General features: G+C 37.3%; 1 protein-coding gene across 1 annotated transcript; it reads right to left on the bottom strand.

Annotated features, from left to right (window-relative positions):
• Positions 1-7,758: 7,758 nt before the first annotated feature.
• On the bottom strand, positions 7,759-11,343 carry LOC131320204 (GTP-binding nuclear protein Ran-3). The gene is made up of 8 exons (XM_058350823.1): positions 11,195-11,343; positions 10,876-10,945; positions 10,491-10,547; positions 10,154-10,271; positions 8,948-9,037; positions 8,656-8,835; positions 8,479-8,556; positions 7,759-8,155 (listed from the first exon to the last, which is right to left on the bottom strand). Exons 1-8 carry the CDS (start codon positions 11,195-11,197, stop codon positions 8,086-8,088), a joined length of 666 nt encoding a protein of 221 aa, XP_058206806.1. The 5' UTR covers positions 11,198-11,343; the 3' UTR covers positions 7,759-8,085.
• Between the last annotated feature and the right edge of the window lie 7,278 nt (positions 11,344-18,621).

Here is an 18,621-nt window from a genome sequence, read left to right as displayed (position 1 = left end):
TATATTAATTATAAAACAGAGCAATTTTCCGTCGAAAATGTCTATGCATACAAATATAGATGCATCTACAATCGTTCAATCGTATTTAGTGGTAAGGTTATAACCGTTAGATCAAAGGAATGAAAGTTTCCTAATGTATTAACACCTAAGGAATGAAGATTTCCTAATGTATTAACCTACATCTCTCTCTCTCTCCTTCTCCCTCCCCATAAATTACTCTCATTAAGACATTGTATTTCAAAACCACACATTGAGGCATTATTCAAATGAAAATGAAAATCATACATAACCTTTGTACAAAATCGAAATCAAAACCACCGAGATCACCGAAATCAAAGCCAACATTCATTTTCTTATTTCTAGGCTGTCAAATATACATCACGAAAATCATCGAAAATAGAATTTTCTATACATCGTTCATATCATTTTCACATTCTTCTTCTTTACTTTCCCCCCCTCCCCCCCTATCTCTTTCTCTCTCTTGGAAAGTTCAATACCACCAAAATCTACTTCATTGAAACCACTGAGGTGAGTTCTTCCATCATTCTTTGTATATTTGCTACCTATTTCCTTTTCATTAAGATTACGATGTTTATCAATGAATATATTGCGTTATTGTTTATCGCATAGTTGAATATGTTGGACACGTGTTTGTATATTGCACGCAAGTTTAGTATTAATTTGCGTGTGGTGATTGTTTGAGCCGTATATTACACGCAAGTTCAGTATTTGTTTCCCTGTACTGATTGTTCGAATCGTGCCTTCAAGCACAGGCATACGCCAGTAATCTTAATCGTATTTTTAATTTTTTTTAAGGTGAAAATTGGGTTATCACACAAGTATGGGTTCATAGCCAAATCCTTAGGGGTTTTAAGGTTTTTGTAAAATAGTATCAAGAGAAAAAATATGCTCCAATCTCCCCCTCTCACATTTCGGCACTCGCACACTAGGGTTCTAGATTTATTCTTTCTAGTCTTAGGTTTTAATGCAAGAATCAAATAGTACAATAAGATCTAGGATTTTAATCTAGGTTTAGGCTTTCTTGGAAGAAAAGAATTTGTACTACAAATCTTAGTATTAACTACAAGATCAATTCCTAGATTTCTCTCCACATCTACATGTACATATTTGACATGTCTTTCCTAAATCTCTCCTAAATTTCTCAAATCTTTTCCTCTCTCGCTCTCTCTCTCAAGATCTCTCCTAGATTCACCCATATCTTTTCTAGATTTTTAGGGTCATGAACCTAAGGCTAGGGTTCTATAATAGTTGGGTACAAGGATATCAAGGTTCAAGATATGAAAAAATCCTATGGTATCAAAGGGTTTTTAATGGCTAGCTCCTAGAGTTAAATTATAATAATACAATCACTTTAATAAATGATAAAATAAATTTTAGTAAAAGAATTATAATAAAATGATAAATTTTATTCAAAAAAAATTGACGTGAAAATTTGGGTCGTTACATTTTGGCTCTTTGTTGTGGACTTTTCGGTTGGCATCTTGCGTTTTTTTGGGCTTTGATTCTCGGGTGGCGTTTTTTGCCAGTTTGTCTGTAATCCATTTAATCTTTGTAATCCTTTTCAAAGATTAATAAAATCTTTTTTGCCTAAAAAAAACATACGATTTCATAGCGAATCCCAAAACCCACATTAATTTATTAGTAGTGTTTCTTTATATAATCGGATATACGGGGCATCTTACGCTCATCTCAACTAATTCCAAAACTCTTAAGTTAATGACCAGATGGCCCCAAGGTTTGGCATTGGCTTTCGTGGAATTCAAACATGCAACCTTGTGGATGATAAACAAATTGATTTTTCATGCCCATTTGGCCAAACCCGTTGGGGCTAGTTTTTAAGTATTAGTTTCCTCTCCGTAATTTCATCCTCCAAACATGGAGTAGGGAGCAACCCCGGCCGCATTCTTTGAGCCGTCCATAGAGTGTGAATCCACCTGTCTTATTTATAGCTAGTTTAACCACTTATTAAGGAACCATTATACAAAAAAAAAAAAAAGCAGATGATATTTGTGAACCTTGTTATTGCAGTATTAAGTGAAAAGAATATACCTCCGAGGGCTAGTCCCGTTGGTTTAATTCTTAGGGGTCTCGTTGGTTGTGACATCAACATACTGATTAAAACCGAATAACTAACGCGAATCTCAAAAAACACTGCGGATACTTCCGTTGGTTCAATTCGTAGGGTTAGTCCTGTTGGTTGTGACACCAACGTACCGATTAAAACCGAGTAACCAACACGAATCTCAAAAAACACTGCCGATACTAGAACAGTAAAAATAGTAACCAACGCGAATCTCGAAAAACACTGCGGATACTCCCATTGGTTCGATTCTTAGGGTTAGTCCCATTGGTTGTGACACCAACGTACTGATTAAAACCGAGTAACCAATGCAAATCTCAAAAACACCGTCGATACTAAAACAGTAAAAGGATTAACCAACGCGAATTTCGAAAAACACTGCGGATGCTCCTGTTGGTTTGATTCATAGGGTTAGTCCCGTTGGTTTGCGACACCAACGTACCTGATTAAAACCGAGTAACCAAAGCGAATCTCAAAAAACACAGGCCTGATACTAAAACAGTAAAAGGACTTGTTGAAAAAACCCACAAGTACTCCATCATTTTCAACCCCAATGAGTGTGGTAGGCTTGATCGATCTATCAACTTTTCAAAGATGGTGATGATCATCTTCAAAATTACTACTCCATCATATTGAAGTGATCATCATCGTCATCATCATCATAAACACACAAATAAGTCAAAAAGTTGGGCTGCTATTTGTGTGGTCCTAATTAAAATCGTGATCTTATCGATGGTCAACGAATCACATTCGCAAGAGATTTCACGCTAATCAGATTCACCTTTTTTCGGTAAATGCAAATTAAGCCCCATCATCGCACGCTAATCGCATATAATTATTACGATCTGCAAACTAATCACGGGTCAAAGATATCTCGATCATATCTTCCCTCTTTTGATTCTCACTCCACTATGGCCACCGACGGAGCATGTACATAAGTGAAAAGATCGTCGCGTGGGATGTTCAAGTCGTTCATTAGTTTAAAGTAATTTTTCAAGTGGCCCCGTCAAAAGTCCAGCCAATCGAATAAATATAAGTGTTTGAGCCAATCTTTATATAAATTTTTTTCTTTTAGAGTTGAGGAGAATATGAATTGCAGTTATATTTATCCGACTGGGCTGATCTTTTGCAGGACCAATCGAAAAATTATTTTACTATTAATGAATGGCTCGAATAATTTGTGTGGCTTCCTGGGACCCTAAGGCCAATCTGTGCACTATAAGATTATTGGAAAGATATCTCAATCAATAAATAGATCTCCAATTATGTAGGGGTTGCGGATCAAACAAAAAAATTATGTAGGGATTGTTTGGGAGCCATGATTTTTCACTGTGCTTTATTATTTATTTGGCCACATATTATGGAATTTATTATGCTAGAGTATTATCCTAACACTTATACATACGATGATTATGATTTAAAATTTGATAATATATAATTTAAGGTTTGTAGTAATTCATAAAATGATTGGCTCAAAAACACCTCCCCGTAGTAGACCATACTCATAATTGATATATTAAAGGTACGTCACATGATTCAATAATGATTGAAAAAATATTTTAATGGTGTATATTTTATTTTTCACTGTTTGTTAAGTTTTTCTTCTTTTATTCAGATTTTAAGCTTCTTAAAAAAAATTAAAATAAAACGTACCATTGTTGATTCCCATTATATGTAGTCTTTCTAGGGTACTATTTTGTTCTAGAGATTACTTCATTATGCGAATTATGAGGGGCCCATTTGCCCTAACTTTTTGTGACTTTTTGGTACGATCCTTTTTTTTTTTTTTGTGCTTTCTTAATTTTACAAGATTCATGTCAAATTTTTACATCCTATCATTCGTCTCCATCAGAGGAGTTGAACCAAACCAAACCTTACGTTTCAATCACTTGGGGTCGGCTACATGAATCTGTTTCCTCCATTGAGCTCTGTCAAGCACCACTAGTTCACACAAACCCATTATACTCATATAATCTTTGCGTACAACAGCATTTAATGTCAATTTAGGTCTACCCCTCCCCATAACATTGCTAACTAGAGCTATCCTATTCACTCTCTTAAAATATAGACAAAAAAAATTTTAAAAAAAAATCATATAAGGCGATGAGAAAAAACGAAAAAGACAGACCTACTTTTTATGTGTGTAGAATTGCAAGTTCTATTTTTCTTCTTTTCGCTTAAGAATTGCAAAACATGATACGGGCACGCAATCAACGATTCAACAGTGTGACGGGTCATGTATTTTGACATTTGGAAAGAATATTAGAGAATGACATTCGGTGTGTCATTCTCTACCTTTAAAAAAAAAAAAAGAATTAAATTATTAATAATCTGGAAGGAGGCAAATAACAAAATTTTTTTTTTTAAAAAAAAAAACGACGTAAAAAGAAATAATTGGTTCAAGGCACGTCATTCTCTGATTTCAAACCCTAATTCGTCACCATCCAAATTGTAAACGAGAACACGTCAACAGTAGATAGACATATAAATACAAATACACGTCAACATTATATGTATTCATAGTTCGGAGCTCCACGAATATCGGTAAGTGTTTGATCCAAACAAGTTTTTATACTAGAATGGGTTAACGGTTCATTATCCCAACATCGTTCACTTGCATATATTAATTAGAAGTCAATTAATCTTTGTAAAATGGAATCTCTAGTTATTGGAGTATTATTATTATATAAGCTTGCTTCTGAAACTATCAATGTTAGTCTTTTTCATTCAAAACTAACCCACTATTTTTTTGATTTTAATTTGTTAAGAAAAGAACGTATTAACTTGAGTAGGTATATAATATAATACTATAATATAACCAGCTATAATTAGAAGAATGATAAAAAGCATAATTTTCAAAGAAGGGAAAATCTACGTACAGAGTGAATATATTTTTTTTTTTGGGTACTTCAGAAATTAGAATGAAAATTTCACACAAACATAAGTACAAGCTAAAGTATACATAATTACATAGGGATAGTGAATTTCGGACTCCAGTTTTTCATGTTAGCAGTTCTCTTCTTAATTTATTTACATTTTTACGCTGAGCCAAAAATAAATAAATAAATCTTTACACTCGTACGCATAACATGCAACGATACTAATGTTCTCTCATGATCAAACAGCACCAGTCCCGAATCGTTGATCATGAGAGATCATTAGCATATAGAGGGAGTACTATAGCTAGCTAAATCTTTACACTTGTACGAGTATAAAGAAAACATATAAATTAGATTTTTTTGGCCTTGGAGCCCCGTCGCCTCCGACCACCCACCAACACCGGCCCAAAATGCTAGCTGCACGTACTACTTCCAGTACCGTCCCTGAGATTTCCGGGGTCCAAAGCGAGCTCGTAAGAGATGAGACTATATGTATTTTACAACAATAATTTTCAATTTTAATTACTGCAAATTACAAAATACTTACTATGTTTCTGTTTATTACTCAATTGATTAAAGAGTCGTCATCAATAATCTTTGATATTTAGTTAAAATCGTCGTCCACTCATCGCTTCTTCAAATTCTTCCCAGAGATTAGCTTTGGCCAGTAAACCGGCCAACAATTGATTTCGCACTATACAACCAAAGACCGAACTTTCGTGCCTAACAAATGCATTACTTCTGCTAATTACGGGCTCTGGTTTTCCGCAAAATTTTGGGGGCCGAAAGCGACCGTAGATCTTACTCGCCTTGCCTCGGGAACAGACCTGCATGCTTACCCTTTATCCCTTAAATGCTAACATTACATGAAGAAGGTCCGCCCGCTTGTATGGGTCCTTTTTACGGTGAGATGAGACCGTGATAATAATGGGGTTTGTCGGCCTTGCCAGATCGAACATCCGACCACCACCCACCTTGTATAAACATGCTGTGGCAAGCTGGCTAATAAGGCTTTGGACCTGCTTGCCCAGTAGTAATCTTTGTTTGAAAATGCTTTCACTGTACACTACGGCACAGTCCAACAAAATGGGCCCATTGTGTGTGGGTTGGAACCAACATTGACACAAACAACTCTCAGGGTTTGGTTGTTCTCTTGCGTTCTAGCCCTTTTCCCTGTCTCTCGATCCACGGTTTCTAATAAGTTTTTCTTCCACTTATTACTCTTATGTTCGGTTTGGATGACAGAAATCTTGAGGAGGAATGGAAATGTAACACCTTATTTTCATGATTTCGACGTTTGGAAGGAACATGAATAAGAATGTGATGCCACACTCTCAGGATTCTCATGGTTGGGAGAGACAGGAATATGATTGTGATTCCTAACGACACATCTGACCAGGAATCACATTACCAAATTAAGTGGGAATCTGATCCCTCCCCTACCGCATGAGAATCTTAGATTCCTGGCTCAATCAATTAAAAAAGAAAACATTGACTTTGATAAATTTCCAATATAACTGATTCTTACATAAGATTATTGAATTAATCCAAACACTGGAATAAAATTATTTCAGGTATTGTATTCCTAGGAATTTGATTCATAGTAATCACATTCGTATTCCTAGTGAAGATTCTAGTGATCCAAACTGAGCCTTATCTTTTTATTTATCTATTGCTACTCATTACCCGAAAACCCCCACTCAAAACCCATATCAAACCACCCCTAAACCCGATCATATTTGAGTTTGAATGGAGTACTAAAAACGTAAAACCGCATTTCTGACATTTAAGACTCCTCAAACCGTAGAGAACCAACCCCACGTAGTACGTGATCTATACTCTGGGGAATTTATAGATCCGGATCCTCCGTGAGAATTTTCCTTTGACAATCTTGTGAGGGTTTCAACAAGAAATTGCCAACACATTAATGGAGAGATCTAACGGTGACAAGAGAACATAATAGAGTGTGCTACCAACTCAATGATTTGATCTAAAATGTTTATTTTGTTAAGCTCATCAAGTAGGTTATTCATGCATAAAAATCAAGCTAGTCAAATTTCAATAGCTGATCATGACACATTTGTCTTGCAAAAAAAACCAAGCTTGTCAGATTTCAATAGCTGATCATCATGACACATTTGTCTTGTAAAAACAATCAAGCTTGTCAGATTTCAATAGCTGATCATGACACATTTGTCTTGCATAAGAAATCAAGCTTGTCAGATTTCAATGGCTGATCATGACACATTTTTTCTTGCAATTTTTTCTTGAGTACAGCTAGAAACCGATTGTACCCTAAGCTAAGGGGACAGGGAATGGGACCTTTTTGCATGCAAAGTAACTTATGCTCAACAAAATGAAAAGTTGCTAATGAGCCACATGGTCCACCCAATTTGTATCCCCATGTCTTGCAAGATTGTCTCCTTGTAATTGGGTATATATTGTGTAAACACTAATTAGTGAAGTCAAACGAGTAATGGAAAACAACTGGGGGCTTGACAAAATCAAATATCCATTTGTTGCCTACGACAATGAAGCAAAAAACAAATTGGTTTTCCCTGTCACCATTTTTCCTATAAAACCCTACACAGATCCTTAACCAAATACAGCCTTAGAGATGCATGAAACTGCAAAAACTTGCAAAACATGTAATAAGGTAGCAATGACTTGACTAAATTAATTCTGGAGCACAAGAGAATTGACTTCAACACTTGTTTCAGTTCCAAAGAAGCTGAAAATAATAGTAGTGGGTTGAACAAACTTAAAACAAGCAGCCACTACACAAACTATTAAGTCCCATATCAATAGATGATCTATGGATAAATATCCAACAAACATAATACCCTTGCTCAACCAATTCCGACAAAAACATCATGGCAGCCTAAAGAATCCTTCCACAAACCACAACTGCAGACACATCAATGGTCGAATAACAAACACAACTCCCATGGGCCACTAGAGGTTCACCGTACATTCACCTTCTAACACTCAAACTCTCCGATACAAGTGCCGAAATTTCAGGGGGTAACTCGCAAGGAAGTAAAAGGAACACAAAAAAGGATGAAAATGGGTATTAAATTAAGTCTCTCCACAGATCCAAGACTTCTACTCAAATGCATCATCATCGTCATCGGGGAGAGGTTGACTAGCTGCCGCAGCAAGCTCAGCTTCATGCCTGTAAGAATACCACAGGGGTAAGAAACTCAGTAACTTGATTATCAAAATGTGGTTCCAATAAGTGAATTGAACAAAACCAGTAAACCATGCAAGTTCAATTATAATCTCGAAAATAGCAGTCTTAGTCACCCAATCAGGCTAAAGTCTGATTAATTTCAACTAATTTGACTGATTTTAAGGATCTCTCTCTGAGGTTCCTCTTCAAGTAGATATTCTAAATAAATACTGAAACTTTCTCTGCATGGAACCTGGCATGCTCAAACCCAGGAAGAAGTAAGTAGATGTTAAAAATGTAACGGATCAGATTATAAGAAATCATACTGATGCTGGGCAGCCATGTCTATGTGCACTTCAGGAGGAGCAAGGGCAGGAGACTCCACGAAATGGAGATTGGGGTCCCTAACATAACAAAAATTAAAATTTTACTCATTTTGGTTGCAGTTCACAAACTCCATAGGGTAGCCAAACACGAAACAAGAACAGTGGAAATTTTGTTACCCTGCAAGTTTCCTGGCAAGGTACAAGAAAGGTTTCTCAAAGTTGTAGTTGCTCTTAGCAGAAATTTCATAATACTGCAAATTCTTCTTCCTGTGGAATGTAACCTGCTTTGCCTTTACCTGCCTGTTCTTCACATCAACCTTGTTTCCACAGAGAACAATGGGTATGTTCTCACAGACCCTAAAATTTCCAACAAAGAAACAGTCAAATTTGGAGTCGCCAATATCACAAATAGTAAAGAGCAACAGCCGCAGACTACAGATATCAAGCTTCCAAAGCTTGTTGACCGCACCTGCACAAATCTCGATGCCATGTGGGAACATTCTTGTAAGTCAACCGGGCAGTAACATCAAACATGATAATTGCACATTGCCCATGGATGCTGCAAATAGAAATAGAGAAGTTCAGCAGGAAGAACAATTACATTCTAAAAAAAAGCAAATTTGCATGAGGATAAGGGAGTTGGTGTATTATAAGGCAATGAGCATGAACCTGAAACGACAACCATTAATCTATTTATTTTGAGGTGGGCATTTTGCATTTTATGTTTGGGGCTTCACTAATGGAAACTCTCAAGACATCTGGGCACAACATCATCCAGAGGGAGAGACGACAAGTGGGTGGTCGCGTCCCTCCAAGGCTCTTGATAGTTTCTATTAGCGATAAATTTAAATTCTTGCATCCAAAGGAAATGGAAAAGAATCTCGATAAAATACTTGTTGCTAAGAGAATCAAAAGCATTTCTCGTTCGAGTTTTAGTTGGTAGCTCTTCAATCACCAAAGATTCAATAGATTGTATCAGTATTCTAAAAGTCAGCCGCCTAGGCCGACTAGTCCCCACTTAGGCACTAAGCGGGGCCCTTTTCTGCCCGACTAGCATCTTACGATTTTTAGAACATTGGATTTATTGATGAGCTCAACCATTACCCAAGCTTCAATATGCAAGACGAGACAAAAAGTGAATCCTTTTTGACTCTTTTCTTTTAGGAGCCAAAAAACATTAGTAGGCCTAACTTTTTTCAGGCCAACCATTTCCAACATCTAGCACAGACAAGTATTTGTAATGCCTAAGACTGTGTCTAGTTCTAAACTAAAAGCCATTGGGTGCTAGGTTCCCCAAGTACATATTTTGTTAAGCGTAGGGAAATACTCATCAAAAAATAGAACTTTGGGTGAAACTCTATATGCGATTGCTACTTAATCAGGAGCCATTTGTGGACTCTTCAGGCTCCGTCCCTACCCTAGCATCATGCAAAAAAATCTCCTTATCTCCTCTCTTTGGAATTTGCTGTTAGCATGCTACGCCAACCAAGGCTTGAAAAGGGGCAAAATTCTAAAGATATTTTGACCAATATGTGACAAAGCATTGAATCGAACTTTCCCACACAAAGTATGCAACCCCGTAAAATCCAAATGAAAAACATACATAGATACCAGAATAGGCAGGGTTCAATATTGTAACTAAGAACCAATTGCTAGCTATGTCGCAAACACTTACTAGTAACCATCTCTCAGACCACCGAATTTTTCTTGCCCTGCAGTATCCCAGCAATAAAATCGGATCTTCCCACAGTTTGTGAAGAAGTCCAGAGGGTGAACTTCCACACCAATGGTTGCTATTTCAAACAAAACCCAAAACCCAATCATTAGTAACATGGGTGTATGGTGATAAAACAATGCAAAATGCAAGACAGAACTCAATATCAGAGGAAATTATCAAGTATTTTGAAATCACATTATCGTCTCCACAAAACCATCACGTAAGCACCCACAATCATGAAAAGTATTACACAATTCAACCTTAAGAAAGAGAATATTTTAATGGAGACACTTACGTTCATACTTCTTCTCAAATTCTCCGGTGAGATGCCTCTTCACAAATGTCGTCTTCCCTACAACAACAGAAATGATCCAGAAACATAAGCCAAATGCACAACATTTTGTTACTGCTCACTCTACATAGTTCAAAAACTGTCCTTACCAAGTATAACATTTAACTTTCACTTTGGTTCGCAGAAAAAAACTGAAGCACCAAACAGAGGCTCAACATTATCCCACTGACAGACTGTGACTCACTCTCAAGTGGAATAACGTTTTCGCCACTCTTAGGTGCATCGAGTTTGTGGGTTTCACTCTTAGTGTAGTTCATTCTAAGATGTGACAAAATAAATAACAACGTGAATTAACAACCCAAAATAAAGGAGGCAAGTAATAAAATACCAGTTCCACCATCGCCAACGATGACGAGCTTGAAGCTCGGGTAATCAACAGTCTGTTGGTTGGGCAAAGCCTGCAACAAATACATAAAAAGTTCAAAAATTAAGCACACAAACTTCCAACTGCGGGGATCCATCGTAAGTACCATAGAACTTCGATTGATTTCTTCTTTCTCATTAACAATTTTTTTTGTCCAAACAAACAGATCGGGCTCAGAAACCCTAGACCCTAATCGAAAGTAACAGAACACGAAATCAACGAGATCAGAGCAAGGAAAAACACAAGGATCGAGTAGAGATTCAGAAAAGGAGAGAAAATTTACCATTAGATTCTGATTTGCACTATTCTGATTCTGTGTGCTCAGAGCTTCAGCACGCAGTCCAGAGGGGGGAAAGAGGAGTTCCGAGAAGAGGGCGGAGCTATTTAAAGCACACTCTAGAAGGTACTGTATCAATTTTTTTTCCCTATTTTCCGAGTAAATACTTTAACGAAGTCAGGAGTGATTAGGTGGCCGTGGGACACCAAGTGGCGGTCACTGTCTCCGTGCCCGTGTCCGAACTTTCTGTTCACAACATATTGTGGAGTTCATATATTTTGTCTTGAGCTTCAGCACAATGTGGTGGAAAAAAACCAATGTCACCAAAGGCCGATTCAAGGTATTTAAGTGCCCAAAATATGTTTTAAGAATAGTGCTTTAAACCCTTGATAATTTTACAGGCAAAAATGTTTTTTTTTGAACGAAAAAAAAAAACAGTTAGAGGAAGCCAAAACTGAGCATTTCCTAATGCATAACGAATTTAAACAATTTAGGTTTCTGACTTGATTAAAGCTCTTTTTGAAATGGACTCGGAGCAAAAAAAGCTTTTTTTCATCTGTCTCGCTAACCTCCACTCATTACGCGAATAATAATATGTCAATAATTTTAAACAAATTTGGATATCAATACATATCTCACAAATATTAATACAGTTTCATAAATATCAATACACATTTTTTAAATATTAATGCACCTATTGTTCTACTGCTACACCCTTTGGACGGAGGTTAGAAAAATCTGTTTTTTCACAAGCACCTGTTTTCTTCGTACTTTGTATTTACGTTTTACGTGAAAGCTCTGCTTTGGAAAATTACTCAGTTTTCTTCGGACAATTTTTCTCTCCACGGATAGACGCTTCCCTAGTTTTGATCCAAACACAGAGACATGTTATCAAGCAAATGCAAATTTTGACGATCTTTCGGTGCTTACAAAATCGTGAATGATTTTGGTTTTTCGGGTTTTTTCATCGAGTAATCTCGCAAGCATCCATCTTTGATAAGTTATTTGTCTACCCCAATGCGTGATTTCAAGGAAAAATAAAATGTACCGCTGGTTAAGATTCGGGCGCAAAATTAATGGAGAAGGGATAGTGCTACGATCTCAAGAATCATATATTACCCTTAACTTTATTTTACACAAGTATAAAATTGCAAACGCAATCAACACACCTATTGGCACCCGCGGAGAGGCCTTGTTACATTCAACACATTCAAATTATTCCATCAAAATCACGAAATAAAAAATAGAAATAAAAAACAACCGCAAGCCTGTCCCTTAAACTTGTAAGGTCACACCACCACCCTCCTCTAAGGCTATGTCCATTTACCCTTGGCGAGGTGTTGTACATCTTTGGCAGCGGTGTCACACAAAACACCTCCGTATTCATGTCAAATGAAACCACCACACTGTTTCTATCGTAGTTCTGCCAGCGCCAATGAAAGACGCCATCATTATTGGTGCAAGCGCTTATTTTGCCGTCATCCATTTTCAAATTTTGGACCACATCCACGCAGATAACTCTCCAAGAACCAGAACCGAAGGTGTACACTTCAGCCACTTAACCCAATGATATGTGTCTCTAACCCATAAATCTAGAATTTTAACCACCTTGTAACTTCTAGATTCGTGATCAAAACCAAACCCTACGGTGCATCTTCCTGCCTTCCTATATGGTAGGTGGTCAAAGTTGGACATGGCCGGAGAATACGAAATCCCCTTGTTGCAGGGTTCCATAGTGCAATAGTTGGCAACCGCTCCACATTTCATGGATAAGCACGACCATTAGAAGACCACCAGTATAGACAAAATATGCCAGTCACATGGACCGAAAACTATATCTGGCTTCCTATCAAACCCGAAGTTTAACTGGTGTGGGTTGGTGATCCTAGCAGAAGCAAAGCAGATGAAAAGCTTTAAAAAGACACGTACAAACTTCGGCAAACTGGATGCAAGGTGCATAAATTTAAAGCACGTATAGGTACATCAGTCAGCGTTCTGAATCTCTGATCATCGCACGAAGGAGTCGTTCAAAGGAACAATAGCGTACTTACGATAGTCCCTCCACCTCGAGGGTATTGCATTGAGATGTGAGGATGCATTAAAGATTGATGTTATACCAGTGTAGTTAGCGTGCGCATCTGTATGTAAAACACTGCTAGATAGTTGTCTCCCAATTATAGGTCGTGGCAGTAGAATGACGAAGTTCAGAGGCAATTAGTGTGGCCGATTAAGTGCTCTTCCTTTTTTATGTCCATAGCTGTTAGGATATTTTACATCGTTTTCCATAGAGCTTCATAAGGGTCTGTGATTGTAGCAATTGCAAAATTTTTATGAAAGGAAATGGAGAATTCCTGGTGTTTGAACCATGTGACCATAACTTGGTAGCATAGATCTTGGTTGATTAGAGATGTGACTAGAATTTTAACAATTACAATAGTGTTGGGGGTTAATAACCTTCGGAGAAGCTTCACTTTGAGTGAAGTCCCAGGAAAATACAAAAGGTCACTTAGATGTGAATTGCGAAGTTTTTCACATTATGTTATGATTAGCGGAAAAAAAGGTGAAACACCAGAAAAAATGAGCACGAGACTCCGAATTTGGAATGCTTGTGCACCGATGTATGACTCAATAAAAGGTGTGAAACACCACAAAAATGAGCACGAGACTCCGTGTGCAAGAAGTCTTAAACCAGTTAAAGAACAAAAGAAAACAAAACCTGTATCACATTAGGAAAGAAAGAAACATCATAACTATCAAATAAATTCGATACAGATCAGGAAGATTCTATGAGGTGGAATCTTACTATTAATGGAAGGTTTTCAATTCGGTCTGCCATTAGAAGACATGGTCCATCATCCAGTGGTTAGCTATTCTGGGTAGGTTGGCTTGGCCACTCTGGATAGGCTCCAAAAATGGGGGATTGTTATGGATTCTAGGTGTCTGAACAGTTCTCAGAAGCGGTTTACAAAAGTATTGATTACTTTCACATGATCTTCAGAAACTATTTTCAACAATATGACGACTATTTAATATTTTCTCAAAAACAGGTTGTTTTCTCCCCAAAAACTCCAATTGTCTATTTTGGAAAACCGTCAACCAAACAGGTTTTCAATGAAAACTGAACTAAACAAGGCCTCATCACCATTGAAAGATTAGCAACCTATAAAAGCCACTAACTAGTGTACGACCCTAATTAAACCGGTAAGAGATTGCTAACTGGCTGAGCAAAAATAAATAAAAATTGCTAACTGTTTCAACAAAACAATCCCTACAATGTGGTGAAATTATGAAACAAAAGGAGGGAATGAGAATAAACCCATTACCTTGTGAGGAATCATCAATCCACTGAATAGATTCCAGAGCATATAAAAAGGAGCACCGATGAGGCCATGGAATATTGGAATGTGCACATCATTCCATAAAAGGCGAAGTATAAAACGGTGAAATACATAAAGAATGTGCACCAAGTAAATCTCTCGAATGTCCACCAAACGAGGCCATGGAGTAGAATATTATGCAGTAAATAAGAGTCTGAGCAATCACATAAAACTCAATTGCAACCTGCATGCAGGAAGGTAGAAACAGAATTGGTAAGTAAGCTGAGGGCCTTGCATTTGGATCTTGGATTAGAGGAAAAAGAAAACCAAGGGGAAACCGGGGGGGGTGGGGGTGGGGGGGAAGGTAGTTTCATTTGAATCCCTTTCCTTTTATTCTTCCTCCACAAATCCTGCCATCTACGCTTGATATAATTCAGAATCAGTTTTATCTAACATTTCAAAATTTTGGTTCTGAAAACACAAATTCTCCTGGCTTTCACATGGAGTTATTTAGGTGAAAAACGTTCTTCTAGTGATTTCATAAAAATGGATTCTTTCAAAGAAGATCAAAAATGTTTTGAAGAATGTCAACCAAAAAGAGTAGAACCAAAAAACAATGAAAAGACAAAGGAGACCTGAGCAAATGCAAATGATAGAGCTGAATACATTCCTGCTGCTCTTTCTCTATACGAAACAAATCTTTCAACCGATATAACAGGTTGGACAGAAGTGCCCTCGGTGACTCCAATAAATAGAACTGCACGTACATGGATCCCATTGCGTTGAATATCTCCTGCTGTGTGTCCCTAAAGAACCAGAAGAATAAGTCTAAAGAAAGTAAAGAGACTAACATTGAGAACACAAGACAAGGAACTTACTTAGGAGGATGGAGAAAAAGAGAAAATCAACTATAGAAAATAATTTGTGGGAAAGAAAGAACATTCCTTCTTTGCTCAGAAAGTTGATGAGGCAGTTGCACCTATTGTTCTTCGCTCAGAAAATGGAACAGAAAGGGCAACGGTATCAATAGGACGATCCAAATTCAAGGTGAACTCAAACAGTATCAACAGTATCATTGAAGTCAACAGCATCATTGTCCTAAGTAATCTTTTCATAAGATATATAGGACTCTTAGTTGGTGGAGTCAATGAGATTTCTGAGAGGAAGATCAGTAAAAAAGAGAAACAAATAATACAAAAATGTATGTGCATATGATAAGCAGAAAAGATGAATTCAGAGATGTATCAGCAGTACACCTTTTAGAACAAAATCTCCAACATAGAAGAAGCAAACTGCAGTCCCTGATTTGACCACTGTAACACATTAACTCTAGTATAATTCAGTGGTGTGATCACAAGAAAGGTTGCTTGAATTCTGCTGTCAGTACAGTGCCCGATGTCCATTTTTTAGAGTAGTTTGTGCCTAGACAATTCCAAGGAGATGAATTCTAAGTGCAATCTGTGCTGTGTGGGCTTTGTAGACCTGTTCGTGGAGTGCATATTCTTTCTAGTTTGAGCTGGGAATTTAGAGGGAATGTTTTCTTTATTATCTAGTTCGTTACTCTTGTTCTGGCCCTTGGTGTAACTTCAAAACTATTCTCGAAACATTTTGCATCTGCGGCATGGAGTGACCTTCCCCATTTCTATTATTAGTGAAGGGCCTAAGCTATCATTCTGAAGTTCTTAGACTACAGTACAGTAACAACTCTTGAATAAGCCAGGAAGGAAAACGTCGTGCCAAATCAGCCACAAGATCATGCTACCGTATTGCTTGCATCTGACTCTCAATTTCAAGAGGGGCAATTCTAAAATTCGTAGAAGATAAATCAAATGTAATTGTATAGATCAAAGCTAACAGGGGAGACATGAGAGGAAGGAGCATAGAGAGATAACATGGATATAAACAGGTGCCTAGGTTGGGGATACTCGGCTCATTCTTTCTTGCCTGCATAGAGCCTCGGAGCCAAACAAGCACGGATAGAGACAATGGTGCAAACACAGCGCGATACCGCATGTTCATTAATCCAACAGAGTATGCGACGGAAAATATGCAAATATTTCCAAACACTATTTTTATAGAAACACAATTTACAGTGGTCATATCAGCAGAGAACAGAACAACCGCGAAGAATTTATAGAAACACAATTTCCATTGGTTTGATGAGCACAAACATGCATGATCTACCTTCAAATTTCAAAGTATTGACCTGACATACACCGTATCCTCGATACATGATACATATCCTACGATTTGTATTGTCTCCTTCAGAGAACGATACGTGTATAGAAATCTTACGATACGACTACGTATCTTACGATTTATATTGTATCCTAATTCGATATGTATCCTACAATTACTTATTGGGAAAAAGTCGGACCTTATTTCAAGAAACGAAACCCCAAATGCATTAATCTAAGTCATTTGATCGAATTATGGCATCTTTTAAACCATTTGATAGAAATTCAACCTCAATGTAGGGCTTGCATAGAAGAAAAAATCATACTTCGATTGTGTTTTTTTGTCTTTGTTAGGGAACATAAAGCCTTAATGTAATAGGCCCGAGTTGAGAGACTTAAAATTTTGCATATTAAAAACTTTTTTTAAAGAATGTAAGCATAGTTTGTTGGTATTATTAGGTGTATCTACTTTTATTTGTATATTAACTATAATTAACGTTGTTGAAGCATAAACTAAATTTAGTATTTTGGCGCAAGAAAGTTAAGTCCAAAAAAGTTCAATTGACAAAATCCAAATATGAAAGATATTATTGAAGAATATATAAATATCTAGATTTTAGAAACTCTAAAATATCTAATTCTAGAAGCTCTAGAATATTCTTGTGAAATATCATAGAGTTTTTTTTTTTTTTTTGTGAAAATTAGTCACCGGTGTGATTCTAAAATTATCTCAAAGTTTATCCTGTATGAAAATATCTTTGTACTAGAGTCTTCAATAGAGTAGTATAACTAATGATGGGTTCTAATCATTTTATACCAAGCCAAAAAAAGTTTGAGTACTATAAATAAGGATGGGTTCTAATCGTTTTATACCAAGCCAAAAAAAGTTTGAGTTCAACTGTCTTGTTAGATTTCTTGGAGGGTTCCAACCTAAAACCAATTGGCAAAAAGTGGAGCGGCCGCACAGGCTCATATATTAGTTTTGGAGGAGATAATTAAACCAATGTGGGACAAATCCCAATACTCCCCCGCACGTGCGACCCTTGATTCGCACGTGGAGAGGTAAACAAAGGATCCATAACACTTGGATCACAATAAACAACGGTGCACTTATGGCACAAACAAGGAGAACAAATTCTCCGAAACCCTAGCTCTGATACCATGTTAGATTGGCACGCCTCTTCCCCATTCTTTTCTTTAGTATCCTTTCCAAAAAAAATCGTATTCTTTCCAAAAAAAATATTGTCCAACTAAACAATAGAAACTCCTGCTCTTCTAATAAACGTATCTTGATATGCGATACGTATTTCGATACGATCTATACATATCCTGATTTAAAAACACTGCTTACAGTTGTAGCTTCCTACTGAAATACCAACTCTCTCTAGTAATCCACGATTCAACTACCTTCACACACAATATATTCTAGGCAAAAAAATGGAAGAGAACTGTAGACCGGATGTGCCGGAAAGTACACACGGCGCTCTTGATTGCAATTGCCGTTGGGAGGTGCAATTGCGAAGTTTGGCAAACTTTGCATAAAACGTGACCTCGCACAATTGTAGCCTAGATTGCTTGACGCGATTACAATTCAATTTCACCTTCACTTGCTTTTTGACTCTTTTTGAATTGTTGTGAATCTCTGAGGAGGGTAACGAGCTGTAGGTCTGGGAACTAAATTGTGAACTCGGAGTACATCATGAATGTCCATTCCGCGGAGATCCACCTTCAACCTTCTCGAAGAGATTAACTATCTCCTCCTCCAAGTAGTCGACCGGCGCAACGAAGAGGCTACTACCGTGGTCTGACCACTCATGGTCTCATGGTCCCAAAGCCACATTTCGTCCACTTCAGCCCTCGCCAATATTTCCGCAATTTCACCTCCAAATCAATGCCAATGCCCCCGGCTGAAGACTGACGGCCGATGGATTGGCCCCGT

The sequence above is a fragment of the Rhododendron vialii genome, chromosome 3a (assembly GCF_030253575.1).
Source record: "Rhododendron vialii isolate Sample 1 chromosome 3a, ASM3025357v1".
In the NCBI taxonomy this organism is placed as follows: Eukaryota; Viridiplantae; Streptophyta; class Magnoliopsida; order Ericales; family Ericaceae; genus Rhododendron; species Rhododendron vialii.
This window is presented reverse-complemented; position numbering and strand designations above follow the sequence as displayed.